Source organism: Manacus candei, unplaced genomic scaffold (genome assembly GCF_025592945.1).
Source record: "Manacus candei isolate 608988 ecotype Guabito, Panama unplaced genomic scaffold, ASM2559294v1 h1tg000060l, whole genome shotgun sequence".
In the NCBI taxonomy this organism is placed as follows: Eukaryota; Metazoa; Chordata; class Aves; order Passeriformes; family Pipridae; genus Manacus; species Manacus candei.
The window spans coordinates 1,626,690-1,648,651 of NW_026138108.1; the positions used below are offsets into that span (position 1 = coordinate 1,626,690).

Consider the following 21,962-nt stretch of genomic DNA (forward strand, 5'->3'; position numbering starts at 1 on the left):
ACCTGTTGGCCACACTTATCACCAAACTGGTCCCCCACGCGCAGTCCTCTCCCAAGGTGCACATTTCGCCCCCGCTTATACGCCCCGGATCCTCTCCTCGCAATCCCTGGAGAGGGATTGCGGACGATTCATTCCCGCGGACGGTTGAGAAACCATAGAGACCGTGGGACCCCGTCCCCGCTGTAACCCCAAGACCACCTCTCCCGTCCGGACTTCCCCCAGGTCTGGGAAGGCTTCCCTGTATCCCTGCCCCGGCTTCCCGCCGACCGCTCAGCCCAACCCAGCCCAGCCCAGCGCTCCTCTCCGGCGGCACCTCCCTGCCCGCTCTCGCTCCGCCTCCGCGGGGCGTGCAGGGGCGCGGCCGCCGTCCCATCGCTGCCTCCCGAGCGGCCGCTCCCGGCCCGCCCGCCCAGCGCCGCTCAGCGCCCGTCCCCGCCGGGCTCTGCAGGTGAGCGGGACGGGGCCCGGCCGCCGCGCCGGGGCTGCGAGCACCGGGCTCGGGCGGTGTCCGGGAGCGGGGAGGGGGCGCGGCGGGCCCCGTCCCTCCCGTGTCCGGCTGATTCACCGCGGGCCGCCGCTCCCCTCCCCCTTCAGCCGGGGCGCGCCTTCCTTGGGGCTGAGGAAGGGCCACATTGGGGCCAGGCGGACGGGCTCGGTTGGTCCGGTTTCAGCCTAATTATTGTTTCTATTAGGTCGAGCACGAAGTTGTGTGGTGCCTGCGCCAGTGTGCCGGGTGCTGCTGTTAAGCGGGGCTTGTCCTTGCTGCAGAAAAAGGTGGAAACGCAGAGAAGGTGGTGGGCGCGGTGCCGAGGCGGGCGCTGGAGAGCCGTGGAAAGGCGCGGCGTCCTTGGCATCCTGCTCGCGATTTGCCCGTGGTTTGAGGGCTAGTGCCTTAGTGCCGCAGATGAGGGAGGGGACTGGGACAAGGGAGCGGCGTGACACAGGTACACGGGGAGACTCGCTAAATCTGCGCCGCCGTGTCAACAAAGGTGACACGGGTGACCCGCAGCTTCGTGGTTGTGGCCCGTAACCGGGAGGAGTTTCACGTCTGCAAAGTGTGCACGCGGCGCAGCATCACTGGTGGGTTTTCAAGTGTGCGGAAGCGAAATAATTGAGTGTGTGTGTGTGTGTGTGTGTGTGTGTGTGTATTGAGAGACTAGTCCATATTGCCCGTGCGATTCCAGCCTGTGAAACCTGTAAAAACTGCGTTCGAGCTTCACACCAAAAACGTAATACTTTGCTCAAGGCATGACAGGTTTACTGTAGGAGGACGCTAATTAGACTTCTTGCAAAAGATCAAGATTTTTGCATCATTTCGGAATTCCCTTTTCTTGCTTCATCTTTGCACAGCTTCGGTCTTTTGCGCTATGTTCTCGGGTTTAAAATAGAAAACTCAACCTAAAATATTACTTCTGTTATAATCCAGTTATAACAGAGCTGTAGTAGTGTTAATGAAAGTGTAACAGGAAGTTCCTTTTTTGGAAAGAGAAAAGTGCAAAGTAGGATCAAGACAGACATCTCATTCTTCCCCTTAACCTGGCAGATTGTCAGCACTTAGAGGGCAGTCTGCAGTCTAAGGGATGTTACAGTACAGAACGCTACTCATTTCCTTTTCACGTGTGTAGGACTGAAAATGGAGATGTAATGCCTTCGTTCTTCTTTCATTATGTTTTCCTGAGTGTCTGACGTGTTCAGTTTCCAGATCTGCAACCTCCTTTCTGCATTTTCTGACCATTGCAAACGGATGTTAAATGAAACAATTCTTGTGGGCGTCAGAGGTAATTAGCAGGTTCTTTTTGTCGTTAGCATATCGATATAAACTAATAATTACCATTTTAAAATAGCACGGGTAGTATTGTAGGTAAGTATTGTGTGGATCTCTGTTAGTCTAGGAAATGTAGATTTACATGATTACACAGGTATTGGGATCTGTCAATTTCAATTGTCAATTTCAATTGTCAATTGTCAATTTCAGTTGTCAATTTCAAGCTGTGACTTAGCTTGAAAGTTGATCTGAGGACTCTTAAAATTCTGAGGTGTTACAGCCCTGAATGAAGAGCTTTTCCCAGGAAGAAATCATTATTCCTGGCTAAACAAAACTGTTTAGCCTCGAACAACTGAGGCTTTATAGTGCTGAGAACCAGAATGGAAATTGTTCCGTTGCACAAGCTGAGTAACACCCTTTTTTGTTTCCCCTCCTAGCTGTGAGATGTACTCCGCTTCTTTCATTGCTCGCGGTGCTTTTCCCTGGGAACTTTTGTCTGGCGCTGGCAGCGCCTTCCCGGCGCGCGTGGAAAGGCCTGGAGCGGCCGGGGGCGCGCGGGCGGCCCGGGGCGGGGCTGCGGCGGCGCGACCTTTCACCCACTTCTCGGCAGCGGTCACGTGAGCGCGCCCGGGGCGGGGCGGGGCGGCGGGGGCGCGCCGGGGGCGGGAGCGCGCCCTGCGGCGCTGGGGAGGGATCCCGGATCCCCGCGTTGGGAATCCGGGGGGCCGGAGACGGAGCAGCACACGATCCTGAGCAGCACACGATCCCGAGCAGCTAAACCCAAACGCCGACTCTGGAGCGATCGGCGGCTCGGTGCGCACTGGACAGGGAGGGTGTTTCTGCCATAGGCAGGATGTTGAATCCCGAGCCTCCTGTTGAAAATCTTGGGTAAAAATCGACTTGGATAAATGCTGGTATTAAAAAGACAAGGAAACAACCCTTCCCTCCCCCAAAACCTCAACCAAACAACCAAATTCCAGAACTGTGTATTTTTAATATTCCAAACCCATTGTCTTTGTCATGCAGCATGCTGTATCATAGTCCCGAACTCCACATTTTCAGAAAAAGAAGATCTAGATGACTGAAGAGCATCCTTCTTTCTTCAAGTCTGGGTTAACTTTAATATGAATGGCCAATTTAAATATTTTTGCGAAAGGTTTGGAACTGGTTCTTCGGTCTTTCAACCTTCTACAGGGTGAAGGACCTTATTGAAGTTTTTCAACCTGGTACAGTAAAATGTCATTGAACTACTGTGAGAGCAATTAATTCAGTTTGCTTTTGGTCACCACACATTGTGGTCCATCTTCCAGAATCTCCTAAGTCCTAAAACGTGACATCTTGTATGTCTCGTAAAAGTCTTGCCATTCCAGAAATATTTGTTGTCATAGAGAATTCTTGTTTGCTGCATAGAAGCTCATTAAGTTCAAAGAGAGAGAGAGAGAAGGGATAAAACTTGTATAATCTAAATGCCTAGGTATGTCTTTTATAGCAGTTAAAAAGAAATACCCAGATCTGGAGCCTAGTGTTTGTGGGGTGGGGGAAGTTTCTACATGGTGTGATAACTGTGCAGTGTTTTAGCAGAGTATGCTTCTCTGTTACTCAGTACGATTATTCTGGATTTATAGAAGGTCAGAGGATGTAGCTTGCTGGGGTGTGTACAATATAACATGTAGTGCAATAGATCCTAGAATGATGTAAGAGGCCTAGGAACAGTATGGTATGTCCTACCCAGTACAGGGGAAAATCCCTAGAAATAATACAACAGTTGTAAGTTTCTGTTTTGATGTGAAGAATGTTGGTGTTTTGTGTTTGTTGAGGGTTTTTGGGGGGGTTGTTTGTTTATTTGTTGAAGTGTATGTTTTGGAACCATCTTTCACAGGAGCGTGCTATTGGGAAAAGAGGTCATAAGATCCGGAAACTGTAGGGATTAATATTCCTTTGGGATAGCCTAGTAATTAACACATTGTTTGCTATAGCCAGTCTCCTCTACTTTGCCTGTCTTCAGTTTGATCAGGTGAGAAGACAATTTACTAACTTTCTCCCAGAAGTGCTAGTGAAAAGTCTGTTCTGTGACCATGTCTCTAAGAAACCTTGATGGCATCTGTGTTGAGTCTAATGGGAGTTTAAAGCCAGCAGGCAAACACTTGTTTGGATGTCTTAAAATGAAAGCTAAAACTAGCATTGAATTCTGGCCCCTGAGATACTTGTCACAGTAGGTAGTGGTCACAAGCTTGAGCCCTCAGAAATGACTGAGTGGGTAGCAGATGAACTTTGGCACTCCACAGTTCCTTACCATCTCAGACATGTTCAGTATAAATGGTTTCATACAGTGTAATGAAAAATAGTGTTTGAGAACTGCTGTCTGTGACTATTTTATCCATTGGCATCAATTTTTCTGAAATTATTCCAATCTGATCTATTCCCTCTGAGCAATTGAAAGCTGTGTGTGAATTAAAAGCTCAGACTGCTTTTCTGGACTTTCTACTTGAGAGCTACAGCTGACTGTTTGATGTTGCTGTGTAATATCTGTTAGGAGCTAGGAGCGTTGGCATGAATCTGCTCTCAGTGTGTCCTACCTTCAAGATCCCAGCTGCAGTGAGCTTCTGGAACAGAAGATTTGTGTGTGATAAATAGCTCTCAAACTGGCTTTTAAGGAAGAGATCTGTTCATTATGTTTACGTTTCATTCTTTGGTCTGTTATTCCCCTCCATCCACATATACCTGTTGCACCAGTTTACCACTTGGAAAGGGGATAAAGAAATGGGCCCTAGATTCCAAGGGAGATACCTGCAGAGGGTAATGAATATTCACCTGCAGGTGATCTTGGAGAACTGCTGAGGTCAGGACACAAACTGTCAGTGGGACAGCAAGTTGCTGCAGACTTCTTAGCTGTTCTGATTTCAGACTGTCTGCTGTGGGTGACTTTTGCTGTACCTGGGAAAATACATGTGTTCAGTTCTCCACCTTGTCTTGAACCACAGCATTTGTTCATTTTTTTAGATGTGGGAAATCCTTAGAGACATTTGCAATTCCAAGAGACCACAGCTGTCAGGTGTAGGTGAGGGTGGGAAGGATTGGAGCCAGTGACGAGCAATAAGCAAATAGGAGAACTTGTCAAAACTAAAGTGGCATCAGAACACCTTTTAACTTTGTTTTCATCAGATCAAGTGATAATTGATTGAATGCTACGCTAATTCAGCTTTTAAAGGAGGTGATTCTTTGGTGTCTGTTTTATTTCTATGCCGTAGTCATAAGGTTCACCTGAGAAACCCTGTTGAGTGAATTTAATCCACATGACTAATTTTTGCATGGAAATTATTTGGCTTCACTCCTTAGAGTTCTCATGATTTTGTGTCTGTAAAATATGATTAGTCATTGTAAGATAGCTGAGTTATTGGTAAGAATTGAGAGCAGCAAGTATCCGTGTTGTCTTATATGCTGAAACCTGATTAGATATTATTGAAGGTTATTAGGTAAGGAAGCTATTTAGAAATAGAAGTTCTCAAGTGAATAACTGTGTCTCGTTAATATTTCTAGTAAGTTCAAAAGTCAGCACCTCGTGGAATGTCACATGAGCTATGAATAAACTCTGCTCTTTCTGAGGCTTTGGTATCTCGATACCTTTTTGCAGGAGTGCAGTATACATAAAGGTGGCATTAGCTAATAAAATATCCAAGAAATAGATATGAGAGAGACTAGACAGTCTTTTTAGTCATATGTTTAAATGTTTGAGCTGCATATTTTATACTGTTTACTGAAGATTTTGTAGATCCAAACCTAAATTTCCTTTGGAGGTCATAAAACTCCAGACAAATTTGATGTTTGTTTAGTTTTCCATTAAACTGAATGCTTTTTCTTTAGTTTTAATTTTGTTCAGCTATGCATCAAAGGAGCACCAGGAGCACCAAAAGCATTTTTGGCATCCTTTTGGCATTCTCTGGTTAGCTGTCTTACTTAATCAAGCCTCTTGCATTAGAGCAGAATTGTGGCATTTGTGTGAGTGACTGCCTCCCCTCCACTGTCTGACATATGAGTGGATGGCACCTTGAGTTACTGAGTCAGCGCTGGATGCTGCTGTATAGCACATACTTTAGTGCCTGAAACTATTGCATTTGTAGCAAACTCCATGAAAACAGTTTACTGAAGTCATGTCAGTTTTATTACTGATAATACAGACTTTTAAATTTGATTGGAACAGTCAATGTTTTGTCTAGATAGGGATATACATGTAACATTAAATTTCAATCTTATTTTTTTTTAGGAGTTTGTACAGTTTCCCACCATATCACTGCAATATATGTGGCACTTAAGGTCAGCTCCAAAAATCTATCTCCTGCCTTCAGACTGGCTATTGAATATTTGAATATTTGACTGCTACTACCAGTGTGAATTTCAAAGTATGATGTTCATTTAAAGTAACTGAAGCACAGGATTTCTTGTTCAGGCCTTAGTGTTCTGAGTTTATTTTTTAAAGCAAGACTCTTACAAAAACTCCTATGTTAAATTTCATAAAGCATCTCTGCTATGTTAGAACTGGATAAAAAAGCAGGATTGATGGTTCAAGCCTTTAATCCTCTTAGTGGCTCTTCACTGAACTCTCTCCAGTAGTTTCATTTCTCTCATTGGGAAGCCCAGAACTGGACACAGTTCTCAAGATGGGGTGTCACCAGCGCTGACTAGAAGGGAAGAGTCACCTGGTGGCAACAGTGCTCCTAATGCCCTCTGGGATTCTGTTACCTGCTTTTGCTTCAAGGGCACCTTTCTGGCTCATGTGCAGCTTGCTGCAGCTTCACTTTCCAACTAGTCAGCCTCCAGCGTGTACTAATATGTGGGTTACTCCTCCCCAGGTGCAGGACTTTGCACTTCTTGTTGAACTTAACAAGGTTTCAGCCTACCTGTTTCTCCAGCCTGTCAAGGTCCATCTGGGTGGCAGTGAAAACCTTTGTTTTATCGGCCATTGCTCCCAGTTTCAGTACAGGGACTGGTAAATCCATTTGCAGTTTCTTCTTTTTTTTTTTTTTTTTGCCATCTTCAAACTTTTCAATATATTTGACATCTGCTGCTTTTGCATCAAACATCTAAAAGGCTGTCAGATTGAGAGACTTCAGAACCTCTGCAGAATTCAGACAGGTGAAGACACACTTGTTGAAGGTTACAAGGACAACTCCATTTACAAAATATTTTGGAAGATTCTAACCCTTTACGTTTGTGTAATAAGAGACCCTGCTGCGTGTTGTAAGTATTTGATACACTTTTGGTTTGGAGAACCTTGTTTGCATGAGTGTTTTTCAACAAAAGCAAAAATAAGCAACCTTGATTATCCATAGATTTGCATCCACTTCTAGGGTGGCTGTGTAGGTCGGTGTTGCCATTTAACTGTAGCTGGTGGCAAAGTGTGGAAGTAAACTAACATGCTAGCAAGTTACTTGAGGATGTTGGCACTGTCGTTGTTGTGCTTCACTGCATATCATTCATTGCTAGCACATTACATAGGCAAAGTCAGCTACCATAGGGTAGTCTGAATTATTTTGTATTGGTGGTACGGAAGGCTTGGGCTGATATAACCATCAATAATTGAAATCTGAAAAGAAATTCAGAGTAATGCATGAGGAGATTGGATAGACATCTCAGTGTTTGGAATTCTCTTTTTATTTAGTATCTGATATGAAATCAACAGATTTGAGCATAAGCAGTTATTTACTGATTTGTATAGAACAAAATGTGTTTGTATTTTTGGTTTTTTTAGGAGAGTAGAAAATACAGATTTCCATAATGATAGCTTACACAGCTGAGAGAAAATATTTGGTCACTGTCTCAGCACAAACACAGCGCAGATGTCTTAATGTTTTAGTACTGGCTCTGATTTCACTAAGTCTGTCCTCAGACTCTTGGAATTCAGTGATCTATCCTAAAGTGTCAAATTATTTTGTCAAATAAACATACAAAATAAACTTTTTGAGTGTCTGTTTTCTACCAAAAGCTGTAGCAAGCTCACCTTCTGAAAGGAGATCTTATCTGTGGGCAGTAAAATACTGGATAAAACTTCAACGTTTTCAATTTTTAAACAGGTTTCAGAGTTGAAGTGTTTTACGAGAACTTGTGAGAACTCCAGAATTATTTTCCAGTTCTCTGTGGCTGCTTTTAGCATTCAAACAGTAACTCTTACTGCTTTGCATGTTAATAGAAATAGATTCCCTCCCTGCCCTGCTTTTCTCTTTGAAATAAACTGTTTTGGGGTCAGACCAAGAGTTTGGGGTACTTGCTAAACTAAGAAGGTTTTCCAAGACCTTCTTAGTTTAAGGTGTCTAGCTTTAAATGGAAATTTTAATACAGTTTTTAAGTATGTTTGCTAATTAAAATTGGGTTTAATGTACTTTCATCTGATATTTCTCTCCACTTCCCATCTTGAAAGCTTCCTTAAGCAATGTAACTTTAAATGATTTAGTATCATATTTCTCAGCAGTCTCTATTTCTTTTTGAAACGTGAGTGCTAAGCTAAAATTTGAAGTTTTAACTTTATTTTTATGAATGAACAAAAAATTCTGCAGGGGCAGGCTTCTGTTATGGTTTGGTTGTTCACTTCTAAGCTTGCCTCGTAGGAACTTGGCAGGAGTCAGAAGGCAGAGTCCATGTGATAAGATGCTTCTCATTGCTTTATTGGTGGTACCTTGCACCTCCATGAAGTTATGAGGACTTCCAGGTAATTGGGAATTCAGAACTGCCATTTTACAGGTAATTCTGAATTCAGAGCTGCCATCATACATGTACTGCTGCAAGTCTACCCACCATCTATGAACGCAGTGGTTTGGGTGCCAAAGGCGTCTGTTTGAGAGCTCTGGCAGTATGAAACCTGTGTGTGGTGGTATGTAGCAGAGTACTCAGAGAAACTGTATGCAGCAACCACTGCTTTTTGAAGAAGACTGTCAGTCCTTGGTTGTCAGAGTAGAATAATTGGAGACAATTGTTTTGTGAACTTGGTTTGGTCACTGACAGTTGTATGCCTTGCATATAAAAGCTAATCTATAAATAGATGTTAAAAATCTGTGAGGACAGGGTCAGACTAAATTACCGAGGTAACTTGCAAGTGAGAGTCATAGAATTAAGTCTCTCATCAAGGTTTTAGCTGTTCTGGATCACGTGAGTAAGACTTCTCTCCAGTTTTCCTCCCTGTTAACTTACTTCCTTTCCAGGAAAAGGAGCTATAGATGTGAAAACTACATTTAAATAATATGTGTCTTTCCATTGGATGTTTGAACTTCTGACATGGGGAAACAGCAGGGTTCTCTCTGTTCCAGAGGAAGAGGAAATGGAGGGGAAAAGTGGATTGCATGAGGCAAGCAATGTATGGGAAGCAAGTGTTTAGGATGAATTCTGTGATAAGAGGTGACATCTCCTTAAAGCAGAGGAGTTGCTTTTTATGAAGTATAGGTGGTGACTTAACTCTTTTTTAGCCCTATTATTTTATCCATATAAAGCTTATGAAATCTACAGAAACACAAGAAGATTCATACTCAGTAGCATTTCCAAAAGTAACCACTTCAGAAATTAATACCTAGTTTTGTGCAGTGTAGCATAATACATTTAACTGCTGTATCGTGGCTTGGTGTGTTTTAAAACGCGCATGGTAATTCTTTCACTGTCTTTTAGACATTGTGTTCTGTATTGTGTGATTCAGAGAGACATTACCAACCAGGAGTAACTTCTTGCATGCCTGTCTTAAATGGAAGCATCCTTCACATGGGGCCTCTCTTAGCTTCAGATTTCCCAGAGCTGAGGCTCTTATCTCCTTCTGTGACTGTAGGAACACGTAAGCCCTAACACAGACAGTTCAGTGTCATAATGTCCTGAAGTCGTAAGGTCTGTCAGTTAAACGTCAGGCTTTGTGGTATAAATGTCCTGAAACTGCAAAAACAGCAGCCTGAGGATGCTTTATGCATAGGAGGTGTAGCAGCATAGTTTTTCAGACCATCACGACTTAGGCTTTCTAGTGTGCTTTGTGTTTTCTTGACTTAAAAGTGACATCCGACATAGCAGTACTTGCTTACAACAATGGAAAAAAAATTGTGCTAAGTTTTGTTTGGCTCAAGCAGAGGTATGAAAAAGGAAGAGGAGAAACATCTGCAGATGTTACAGCATGTTTGAATTGAAGTAAAACCAGATAAGAGCAAGGAACAGGCAGCTTTCTTCTTTAAATAAACAGGAAAAAAAACCCCAAACGATCAATATACCAAATTGTAAGGGGCAAGTGTGTGGTTTTTGAAGATATATTAATATTACTGGAGGACACTGAAAGGAATGAAAATAGCCATTTCAGATTACTTTTAGAAATAATTGTGCTGGATTTTTTTTTTTTCCTCTTTGAGTAAGACTTGGCCAAACTGCTAAGAAAGTCAAAAGCTGTTGTTTATGGCTCTCTGCTGGGAACGAGGTCAATTAGTGTATGCCATACAGAAATATGTTGCAGATTAAAATGCCTGAAGTTAGCAGAAGCCATTGTTTCAGTGTGTGTTAGCTGATTGATGTGGGTGCTGCCTTAGGAACAGTGGCAAGTCAAGTTTAAAAGTCTAAGGCATGCGCCTCCGGCCCGTGCCCTTTTACCTACTTTCCTTGCGAGCACGTGGCAGTGCAGGAATGCAGCAGAGGGGAAGTGTACAGCGGCTTATGATTAAACTCGCCTTGAAGGAGGAAAACAAGTGTTCAGAGAAAGAGACTTCAGGAAGCCTTTGGTATTCAGCCATCATAATTCAGGGCGCTCTTAAAGGCTTATGGTTTTCTTAAGTAAAGGAAAAAGAATATGAAAAGAAACAGGCCGTTTTATTGTTTCACATCCTAAGGTCAAGCAGTACAGTCCTAGAACTGGACTGTATTTGTTTACTGGATTCGGGATTAATTCTTGCTGGATTAATATTTTTTCATTTGGGAATGAGGAATATTTTCCTTACTGAAGCATGTTTCATTTTATGAGCATGCTAAATTTTAATTCATTAAAATGTCAGGTTAATTGTTCACAATTAATGCTATTTTTATGTCTTCAACAGTAAAAAAGCATGTGCCTAAAAATGAGAGTTCCTGAAATTCTTTCCTTTCAGAAACAGAGAGGAGATTAATTACAAATTTCCAAGCCGAAAAGTCAGAGGGGAGGTGAAGGGTAAGAAAACTAGTAGATCTGGTACTTAAGACATTGGCATTCTAAAATATAAAATTCCATGAGTGAACTGCAGAACCTGTTGGCCCTTCTTGAGACAAATCCAGGTGCCTGATTCTCTGTATGTGGATATGGTTGGGGTCTTTTGTTTGTGTTTGTTGGGGTTTTTTTGATCCTAGTCTTAATAGTACTGCTAAACATATGGTAAATTCTTAACTTTGAATACTTTCCCCTTTTGCAACCCCTGTTGAGCCCAGGTTATACCATGTATTGCTGCTGCCTGTCTCTGTTTTATTGCTCTGTTGCAGTTTTGGTCTCAACGTCAGCTGGTGCTGAACAATTTAAATGAATGAATGGACAGCTGACTTTGACTTCCTCATACAGCAGGGCCCATATAAGTAGTTGTTAGTGACTGAGTCATTAAGTACTACAAATTGCAGTTGTTATTAGGACATACAGGGCTTGTTTTAAAACTTTCTAAACCGGTCTTCAAAGCTGATTTGGGTTCTTTGTTTCCTAATCAGATGCTGTATGCGCATAGATCGAATTACATACTATCTGTAGGATACTGTGAGCTTTAGCTACCCCTCTGGAAACAGAGAAGCCTGATTCCCTCAGAACACGGGTTCTAAAACTTGAGCAGTGGCTGATGGATTTGGGAGATCTGTGAATTACCATCAGCCACTGTAGCAGTAGTTGCATTGCAGAGGTGGATCTTTGCAGGCTGATCTACAGATAGGCACTTTAAATATTGCAGTCCCTGCCTGTTGGTCAGCAACCTTACTAGATGATGTGTAGCAGCACTTACTTTGTTCATATTTGCCTAGTACTCCTTCTCTTTTATTTATTATGCATTTGTTTCCTAAACCTACTGTTACTGCTGCATTCCAAGTATTTATGTTCCCTAGTTGTCTACTCATACACTTTTGCACCCGTTCTTTGTGTTTCAGAGGACTTTGACATAGTAGAAAATTTACAGACTAGAGGAGCAGCACTGCAGTCATAATAAACTGCTTTTGAAGTGTCCAGCTAAACTGCACTGGTTAGTCCTTACATACCATTCAATAGAGGATGACAGTCTATCAGAATTTCCTCTACTCTGCATAATTTTGATTTTTGCAGTTATGTGCCAGTCAGAGCTCAGAGCCATAGGGACTATATAGTGTCTTATTGGTGTGAGTAATCAGCTTGAAATTAAGATATGAAAAAAATTTCAGTGAAAGATATGGCCAGAAGCAGCTCTGATTTGCTAGCTGAGGCGAAAACTTTAGGTATCTTTTGTTTCAAAAGGATGAAAAAACCCATTTGCTGAATTGCCTTTATCATTAAGAGGGAGATGCTCTGTAGCTGTGATATCCTTTTTCCAAATATTATGGCTTTTTCTACTCTGCTCTGATATTTTTTTTTTTTTGTATTGTGTATATGCTCAATATTCAGCTTGCTGCGGTGCTACCAAAATGCTGGAGTTACAGGAGTGTTTTGCTTCCATTTTCAGCTGTGGTGGACAGAAGAGGTACCTTAATTAACAAACCGGACAGTCAGACCGAAGTGCAAGCATAGTCTGTAAGGAAGAGGCAAGTACTGTATGTAAATTTTTCCTACTTGGAAATCTTCCCCAAAATTATGGTGTAGAATATATCTTTCTAGAAATGGGCTAGCTTCTAGTTTTGTTGAATGAGAAGGAAGTATTTATTTTTTAACTTTGTTTTTTGGCAGAACTCCCTGTGAAAATGGCGGAAGCTCATCAGGCAGTAGCTTTTCAATTTACAGTAACTCCAGATGGGATTGACCTACGAATGAGCCATGAGGCACTCAAACAAATTTACCTATCTGGTGTCTATTCATGGAAGAAAAAGTTCATCAGATTCAAGGTATGCCAAATTACTCAAATCCACTAAACCTGAGGGTTATTTAATGCTTTATAGATTTATTGGAGTTTTGTTAGGCAAAACTTTTTTTTTCCTTTATGGCAAATGAAGTTCCTCATTGTGAAAGACTTGTGTAGGTTTTAGTTAATACAAAGGATACTGAAGAAAATAGCACTGAGTAATGCTGTAAAGACTGAAAGAGTACATGTTTTTGATGTATTCTGTGGAAGCAAGATGAAACATGTAGGAATTAATAATAGCTTTAATTGACTTCATTCTCTTCGTAATGCATCACGTAATTATATATTCTTTTAGCTTAAGTCAAAAATACAACTAGTTGTGTTTTTTAATGTCATATCTCTTAGAGGTACAAGACTACACTCTTTATTTTGGCAAAGAATATATAAAATCAAATTTACAAATTAAGGAGAAGGTTTGCTGTTTTCAAAAAGTTGCCTGAGCATCTGTCTTGTACAACTTATGCTATGTAGTATTGTTTCCAATGAGGTATTTGATATAAATCCTTGTGAACTTACTGTTTTGTTCATGAGATTATAAATGCTACTAACAAAACAAATACTTATCAATCTACATAAGCTACAGGCTATCTTCAACATCTCTTTCAAAAACATAAGCATATTAACAACAGTCTTATTACAATTTTCATATAAAACTAGCTATGAGGAGGACCATTTAAATTATAAAAAAAAAAAAATCTTGATTCTGATTCTCAGTGTCTTGTTCGGTAAGAGAACTTAAAAGTTCCTTTAATTCTTGATATTAATGTGACAATTTTCTGTAGTAGTCAAACTTAACTAAATCCATTCCCTACTCCTGAGATCAGCCTATGTAAGAAAACGTTGGATAAGCTTAACTACTTGTTTAAAACTAAATGACTTAAATGTCTTTTCATGGTAATATGAAGTCAACCACTTTGGTATGAAAAAATTATGTGAAGGCTTTTCTTTCCAGAATGGAATTATCACCGGCGTTTATCCTGCTAGCCCATCTAGCTGGCTTATTGTAGTTGTGGGTGTGATGTCAACAATGTATGCCAAAATTGATCCTTCCTTAGGAATTATAGCTAAAATCAACAAAACACTTGATACAACGTAAGTAGACAGAAAAGTTACTTTTCCTCTAAAGAGAAATCGGTTTTATTTGCAGATACTGTTTAAAATGTATCAGTTTTGGGATCTATGGTTGTGAGAGGGTAAGCCAAATAAACAGATGTATGAGGGTATGAAATAGGTAGGTTGTTATACCAGTATTACTGCATTGTTTTCTGAGTATTTGGGAAGCACATTTGGCAACTTTTGTGGCCTTTGATCTTGATGCATGAAAAGGTGTTTGGAAAGAAGCTTATGAAAAAGGGGTAAGCAGGCATAAAGCTTGTGCAATGCCTGCCTGTAGTACCATTAAACTTAGGTTTGCCATATCAGCTTCTCTTTGGAACTTAAACAGACATTAACTGGCATGTGCTGGCTTTTGTTTTGAATAGTGGCTACATGTCAAACCAAACACAGAACATCGTGAGTGGAGTGCTTTTTGGCACTGGGCTTTGGGTTGCCCTTATTGTCACAATGCGCTACTCTCTGAAAATGCTGCTTTCCTACCATGGTTGGATGTTCTCTGAACACGGCAAGCTTACTACAGGCACCAAGTGTTGGATGGTAAGGATATGTTGTCTTCCTGTTTCATCTTAACTTCTGTCTTATTGGTATTCAAAGCCCTAAAAGAAAATCTTGTATTTTTTTCTCTACTTCTGTTTTCTGTGTCATGGGACAGGAGGCTGTTAGGCAGCTATTTCTACTAGTTACTGTCACCCTTCTAGTACTGTAATTAAACTATTTTTTCTGGCCTTATAGAAGGAAGAGTAAAACACTTCAAGAATACTTCTAAATTTGCCAATGCCTTGGGACCGTGTGACTGAAATACCTACCTTTTCTCTGTGTGCAAGAATTTGACCTGCAGCACCAAAGAATCTTGTCTTCACAGAAAGTGCTACCCCAATTCTTTGTTGAAATGTTAGGATTTCTGGTCATCCATTATGAAATTATTCTTATGCTTGAAGAAAATAATATTGAGTGTCCTTTCAATTGATTTACTGGTATGCCTCCAAAACAAGTTAGAGAAGAAGCATAAGGTGGAGGTGGCTTGTTATGCAGTTTTCATATAGGGGTAAGATGAGAGTGCTTTATCTCCTGTGGATTATTGTGGTGCTTTGGAAAAGGATTCTTAAAGGATATGACAGGAAATGTAGATATAGGTGCTGCAAGAGATGAAGTGGGGTTTTGCTGCTTGGTCTAAATTGTTTAAACTCACTTTTGGCAGTATCGTTGTAGAAATAACTGAAGTACCATACTATGATAAAATTAGTCTCTGCAGCCTCAAAAATTAACTGGTGTGCATTAACCTAGGCACGTGTCATGATTTAGTATGAAATATGTTCAAGGACAGGTATCCAGAATGGTACACTAAAATAGAATTTAATGTTTGTCTGTTACAAATGAAATTTCTAATTGATGGTTTCTCCTGGAAGCGGTATCAGCCTCGTGACTTGAATTTGTACAGTCCAGAGGCTCTGAATGGTAAGGTTTTCTGTCAATTGCTTGAAGCTCTAGCTGCCTTGGTTTTCAGCATGTCCTACCAGATATTTTTAAAGCTCTTAATATTGCCTTATTGAACTTTAAAGAGTATGAACTGTAATGCTACTTACCATGCTTTGTTGCATATCATATTTATAAATTTCTCCTATCATATATGTTGCATATGTATTTCGTTGTGTATTATATATGTTTTAAGAATACAGAATGCTAAAGGTTTTTGCTCAGCAGTCTCATCTATACTTACTATGAAAACTTATTTTAAGATCTTATTCTCTCTTTAACTAGACCAAACAAAAGAGAAGACTGATCTTGCTAGTTAAACAGCTCCAACTACCTTAGCTTTCCATATTTTTATAATAATTTTTATAATACAGTTTTCTGTTCAAATAGTTATGCCAGTCAAAAACCTGAGCTCTGATTTCAGTCACAATACAACATGATTTTTCAGACTGGTTGGAAGTCTGGTGACACTTCTAATGAACATATTTCATCTTCTAAAGTCAAATTTCCTGTACCAGTGGTAAGGGGAAAATGCAATTATTAGTTCCAGTTTTAAAAAATTAAATAAATTATTTTAATTAGTTAAAAAATAGTAATCATCTGTGAACAGATGCAACATATGCTAGAATGACATTATTTTCTGTGTCTGTGTATGAAATCAGATGTAATGAAGTGTGTGTGTCTGTCAGATCACTTTAATGGTCTCAAACTTTATAAATTTTCTGCTACAAGTTTGCTTAAGAGGTAAATACCACGAAATCTGTTTGCTGAATTTTGTCAGTTGAGCAGGTATTCTCTGTCTGAAGGTAACTTTAGCCTTTTCTGGCTTAAGAGTTCTGGAATAAAATTGTCCCCAAGTATGGAATTAGATTTTCATATGGAAAGCTGAGTTTTTTCTTTCCCGCCTGGTTTCAAATTTATCTTGTCATGAAGCACAAATAGATTTTATTGGGCCGATCACTGTGGTGCATCTGTGTACATCAGATGGCTCTGATACAGATCCATTTGCAGGGAGGTCTTTCTTGCTGGAAATACTCTGCAATTCTTAAGAGTTTTGTGCTGCTTGAAATAACCTCCTCTAGAAGTACTGATCAAGGAAATTGAGAGGGAGGAAACACTCTACATTTTAACTAATAGTTTTGTCAGTTGAACGGGAGACAGAAGGGAGAAGTTTTCGGAATTTAGTAGTGAAATTACGTCCTCTGTTTTCTTCTGTCTTTAGTCTGTTGGCTCATATACAGTATATGACATAATATATTGGACCAAGATTTAAAGGTTCCACTGGATTGTTGGAATAATGCTTAACCTCACTTTCATGCTGAAATAGGGTGACACTGTCAAAATCCTTTCATGTATAACCTAGAACTTGCATGGTTTAGACTTTCAGCCTACTGTGTGCTGCAGCTGAAAAGTAGTTGTAGACAGAAATGCTGCTTCTGTTTTCAGTCTCCTGTGGAAGAGGGTTGTAACACAAGCACTGAGTATAACGCTGGCATGCTTGCACAATTTTATATGTTCAAATCATGTAGTAGACTAGCAGAGATATGCTTGAATTAATTCCCTGTGATATCAATCCTATTGTTGATGTTGAGCTATAACTTTGGAAAACATTAAACCATGATACCAAAGCATAATTAGTATTTTTGAAGGTGGCTATAGTTACCTAGAAACCTTGGCTGAGTGACAGTCTTGATTCCTGTTTTGAAGTGCAGTACAGGTATTTTTGTAGTATCTACTATGTAGTATAGTAAAAGATCGACTGGTAGACTTGGTTTTTTAATCTTTACAGAGGGGAATATATGAAGAAAAGAAGTGCTAAGTAACTGTCTTTATTTTCTACTGAGATCAAGATGTGCCATACATAAAACAGCATTATTGTCTAATGACAAGAAAATTGACTGGAAAGTCAGAAATTACTATAACCGTCTTTGTCTTCCACTGACATATTGTTTAACCTTTAGGGAGTTAGTTTCTGTCAATGCCTTTTTTATTTGTGAAACAGTGATAAATATGCTAGTCTCCTAAATTTAGTACAATATAATTTACCACTGAAAAGAACTGAATTACATTACACTTTTACTCTGTAATTTTTCTTTTGCTGCACCTAATAATTTGTGGTGTTTATTTTTGCTTTTCTTCAGGCCCTTGTAAAACTGTTCTCAGGACGTAAACCCATGTTATACAGTTTCCAGACATCTTTACCACGATTGCCAGTTCCAGCTGTTAAAGACACAGTCAATAGGGTGTGTACATTCACTGATTTATTTTATTCAGTAACATTAAATCCGTATTTAGATGGGGGGGGGTGCCATGTCTTATAGAAGTATTGGATGGCAGTATTAATATTGTGTGATGGATTCAAACTTCTGCATAGAAATTAAAATAAAGGCTGTGACAAACCACTGATCTGGTGACAGTTAGAAGCCAGTGTAATTCATATTGGATGGCATGAAGTCAGTTGTTGTAAGACTGTGCCACAAAGTGTGATTTCCAGGGTTTTGGAGCATACCCCTTTTATTGTCTTCCACAGGTTGAGCAGGTAAATGTGTGTGTTATGACACACAGCCTTACAGCAAAGTGTGTAAGTATGACAGTATGTCACAGAAACTGAAGGTTTCATTTTTAGAGATGAAAAAAAATCTACCTGTATATCTTCCCCTCTTGAGTGGAAAATATATCTTTAGAAAAGTAACCTCTTCCACTTGTGGTTTGCTGAAAAATGTCTGGAAAAGTATCTTATTTTTTGAAGTTTGCAGCAGACATTTAGAAGAGCATACACTCTTATTTTAGAACTGTAGTATTTGCAGTCTCATGGGTTGAGACTGGATAATGTGTATTTGCTGTTAAAATGCTTTAGTAGGAATGGTGAGAAGCTACTTATTTGTTACTGTACTGATGCTGATTCTTTTCCTGTATTCTAGTATCTGGAATCAGTTCGGCCACTAATGGATGATGAAAAGTTCAGAAGAATGGAGGGTCTGGCCAAAGACTTTGCATTTAATTTGGGACCAAGGCTTCAGTGGTATTTGAAGCTAAAATCCTGGTGGGCCACCAATTATGTGAGTGTATAAATAGAAGGCTCAGTTGTTCAAATGACATTATTTGTTCCCTGTTGCCCTTTTTGGCTTAAACTTCATTATTTCTTAAATGCAAAAGAAGGAAATTGAAACTGCCTAATATTTTTGTAAAGTATGTGTGAGACCACCTGATTTTGCACATAAATAATTTGTGTGATTTGGTAAACAGTGTGGTGAATGGAACTTGAAAAAATGAATCCTTATTTTGTGTTTGTTATTCTGGAGCAGGTGATTTAGCTTTTGCTGATAGGATTGCTTTTGGGGTCTGTTTATTTACTTGTTGAGCTTGATAACTCAACAATGGGTCTGGCTACCCAGATAGTTTAGAAGACTCATTTAGACCAATTTTGTAATATAGAGCAGCTGAATCATATAGAAGAAAAATAAAGAATTGTAATAATATTGTTGTTGCTCTGTTCTTTCTTTTTTCTTTTTTTTCTTACCAAAAAGAAGACCCAAACCCTAGCATCACAGTGAGAACTGTAACATAATTCCTTTGTGATATATTATGAAGCATATATCTGTACCCAGTAGCCTAAGCTGTCCTGGCAAAGGCTGCAAAGCATTCAGGAGATCTGATACATTTTCAAATATTATCTTGAGATCATGACTTCTTTGGAACCTTATCAGAGATCTACAGCTGAATTTAACTTAATTCTTTCACTGCTTTTTTTGCTGTTTTCCCTGAAGTTTGACAGAAATTAGGGGGGTTTTTTGATGTCTTTTTTTAAGTAGGGAGGCAAATTAGAAGTTTCCTTCCTGCTTCTGTATGGAATGTTGTCTTGTGGAGCCATTAACCTAAAAACAAACTGTGGAAATTATGAGATTTTACTGCTTTTGTTTTCCTTCCTCCTTCAGGTTAGTGATTGGTGGGAAGAATATATCTACCTTAGAGGACGTGGACCAATTATGGTTAATAGTAACTATTTTGCAATGGTAGGTAAATGCTTATAAACACCTTATGTGTCAGGCACTAACATTTCTGCCAGGTGTCTTACTTTGTGATATCCTCCTGCTTAGAAATCCATTGCCATTTAGTATGTAACATTCATTTTCCTTTCTTTAATATAGTCTGCAGCCAATGCCTTCACGTACATTCAGGTACCTTGAGTACTTGAAGTACTTTAAGTACATCTGTCTTAATAACAAACCTAGCACATCTGCCACTTTGGCAAACTCATACAGTAATTACTTACATGTTTTTGTGCTTATTGCAGCAAGCACTCTTTCAAAAACTCCATGTAAAACTGCATGGGTAACACAAATCAAAGGAGATGTGTGCTCGTACATGCAAATGTCTGTAAAGGAAGTGAAAAAACATGGTCTTGGATCAAGTTTTACATAGCATTGTCTTTTCTGCTGGAATGATTAACAGCTGTCATGTATGTTTTAATACTGATGTGTTTACAAAGATAATGACTGCTGAACAAATTCAAGTTTCAAGTCATCAACTCGCTGCATTAGTGCATTCCATATCTTTTGAAGCCTTATATATATTTTCCAGAATAAACTTTTAAGAATGTGGATGAAAAGTACTGTCAGTGGTGTTTTTCAAATAAAGTCAGGTAATCATTAACTTATGATTCTTACCTACTTCACAGGACTTCCTTTCTTTACGTCCCACAACCCTGCAGGCAGCTAGAGCTGGTAATGTTATCCATGCCATCCTGCTCTATCGGAAAAAACTGGACAGACAAGAACTCAAGCCAGTACGTATATCAGTTTAAATGGCTTTTGATCTCTTTCCAGTCTCTTTCCAATGACAAGTTGATCACTGTTCAGAATGGGAGAGGAGAGAAATTCTTATTGTTAGAACTATATGTAAGATGTAACTAATTTTTGTGGTCCCATGTCAGCTTTGTTATCTCTTCAATTACACGCAGGCACAAAATAGCAACTATCAAAAATACAGGATTCTGTCACGCCAAGTAATTACAGTATTTGAAGTTAGCATCGTCATTACTCAAAAGACAAATAGAGACTTGTATTTGCCTATGTCAGATATTCTGTATAACTGATATTATTGGTATGTGTTAAGCCTGTAATGGTACTTTTGAGTCACCGAAGGATGAAAAGTCTGTGGTACCATGTGGTGTGAGCACATGAGGTTTTGGGACAAAGGACTGGAGGCCTCTTGATGACAAGAGTGGGCCAGTGGGAGCTTAAGCATAGATGGTGATAAAATCCTGTGTTGCACTAATTTCTAGGTAGCAAAGATAGGCAAGGTAAATCCCATCCTGAGTTTCTATTATGTCCAGGGGCTGTGTATTGTAGTGAACAAGTGTTGTGGAAACAATTAAGTAGTTTTGTTCAAGGTCATGGCAAGGATGTGATTAGTTGTATGTAACTACAAATCTGAGAAATGTGAACTTTTGTTCCTACACAGCTATAAATAGTTTTAAAATAAGAAATTAAGGGGTAATGAATGCTGCATATGTAAATTTTGCATCCAGACCAGCCATTGAGAGGTTTTTTGGATTTCAGATGCTAGCTAGCTTCAGTCATCCCTCTTGAAGAGCGAACTTTTGGTAGGAAGGAAAAAAAATAGTACTACTGGAATGTCCTTGGAATCTTCCACGTGTAGTTCAAGGAAAGAGGATGAACAGGGAGGAAAAAAACCAAAACTGAGTTGATGTATTATAAATCTTATTATTCTGCAGCCTGTCTTTAGTCAGATCCTTGTTATTTTCTTTGCTTTTTTAATTTTCTAATTGTATATGCAAAATTACTTTTTAATGTACATTTGTGTCACAGATTCTTCTGATGGGATCTACTGTTCCACTTTGTTCAGCTCAGTGGGAAAGGATGTTTAATACTTCCCGTATCCCAGGAGAGGAATCAGGTAAGCAAGGCCAGCCGAGGAAAATAAATACTGTAATGGAATTCAGGGTTTGGGGTCTTTTCTGCCAAAATCCCATTTTTCCACATAAGGATCTGACTGACACAAGTATGCATCAAATACTGTATTCCAAGAATCAGGAAGTAATGAATTGCTATAGAGTGCATTGATGTTTTTCGTATGTTACTCGCTGTTACGTTTCAAACTGTCTTTGAGCATGTTACTCCCACTCAACTACAGAATTCAAAATAGAGTTTCTAAACAGACACAGGGATGTGCCCATTCTTTGTCCCACATTTGCTGTACTGTTTGAAGTTGGATTAAGGGGAAAAGTGGCATTGGGTAGTGGATAAAGCAGTAGGTGCTTGTGTTGGATAATACTTTGCTCTCAGTTCTGCTGCTGCCCTTTGCTAGTTTATTGAGGAATTTTTTTCCAGCTGTACCTCAGCTTTCTTTATCTGCAAAGTGAAGACAAACACATCCCTGATGTGATTACTCCCTGTCACAAATTAGTAGCTTAAATGGACGAGTAAGGTTTTAAATCTCTATTGGACATCTGTAGTGTATGAGCTATTGTTATTTAGAGTACTTCAGGTACTGAGAGTGCACCCCTTGCCCTTTCCCTATCCTCAATAAAATAAAAGGTATAAATGGTTCGC

The 21,962-nt window shown here is 39.7% G+C and overlaps 1 protein-coding gene across 15 annotated transcripts in view; it reads left to right on the plus strand.

Moving 5' to 3' along the window:
- Positions 1–344: 344 nt before the first annotated feature.
- Positions 345–21,962, plus strand: part of CPT1A (carnitine palmitoyltransferase 1A) — a 37,598-nt gene continuing 15,980 nt past the window's right edge. Inside the window, exons 1-11 of one of the 15 annotated variants that reach the window (XM_051803777.1) lie at positions 433–448; positions 11,861–11,952; positions 12,406–12,484; positions 12,627–12,781; positions 13,751–13,890; positions 14,280–14,451; positions 17,529–17,630; positions 18,309–18,446; positions 19,323–19,400; positions 20,066–20,173; positions 21,219–21,306. In XM_051803777.1, coding sequence (XP_051659737.1) covers positions 12,641–12,781; positions 13,751–13,890; positions 14,280–14,451; positions 17,529–17,630; positions 18,309–18,446; positions 19,323–19,400; positions 20,066–20,173; positions 21,219–21,306 — 967 coding nt within the window. In that variant the 5' untranslated portion in view covers positions 433–448; positions 11,861–11,952; positions 12,406–12,484; positions 12,627–12,640. Of the gene's footprint in view, positions 449–550; positions 1,081–6,351; positions 7,001–10,854; positions 11,018–11,855; positions 11,953–12,347; positions 12,494–12,626; positions 12,782–13,750; positions 13,891–14,279; positions 14,452–15,320; positions 15,370–17,528; positions 17,631–18,308; positions 18,447–19,322; positions 19,401–20,065; positions 20,174–21,218; positions 21,307–21,962 lie in introns of those variants that run through there. The other 14 variants (XM_051803775.1, XM_051803781.1, XM_051803774.1 and 11 more) reach the window with 14 other exon arrangements.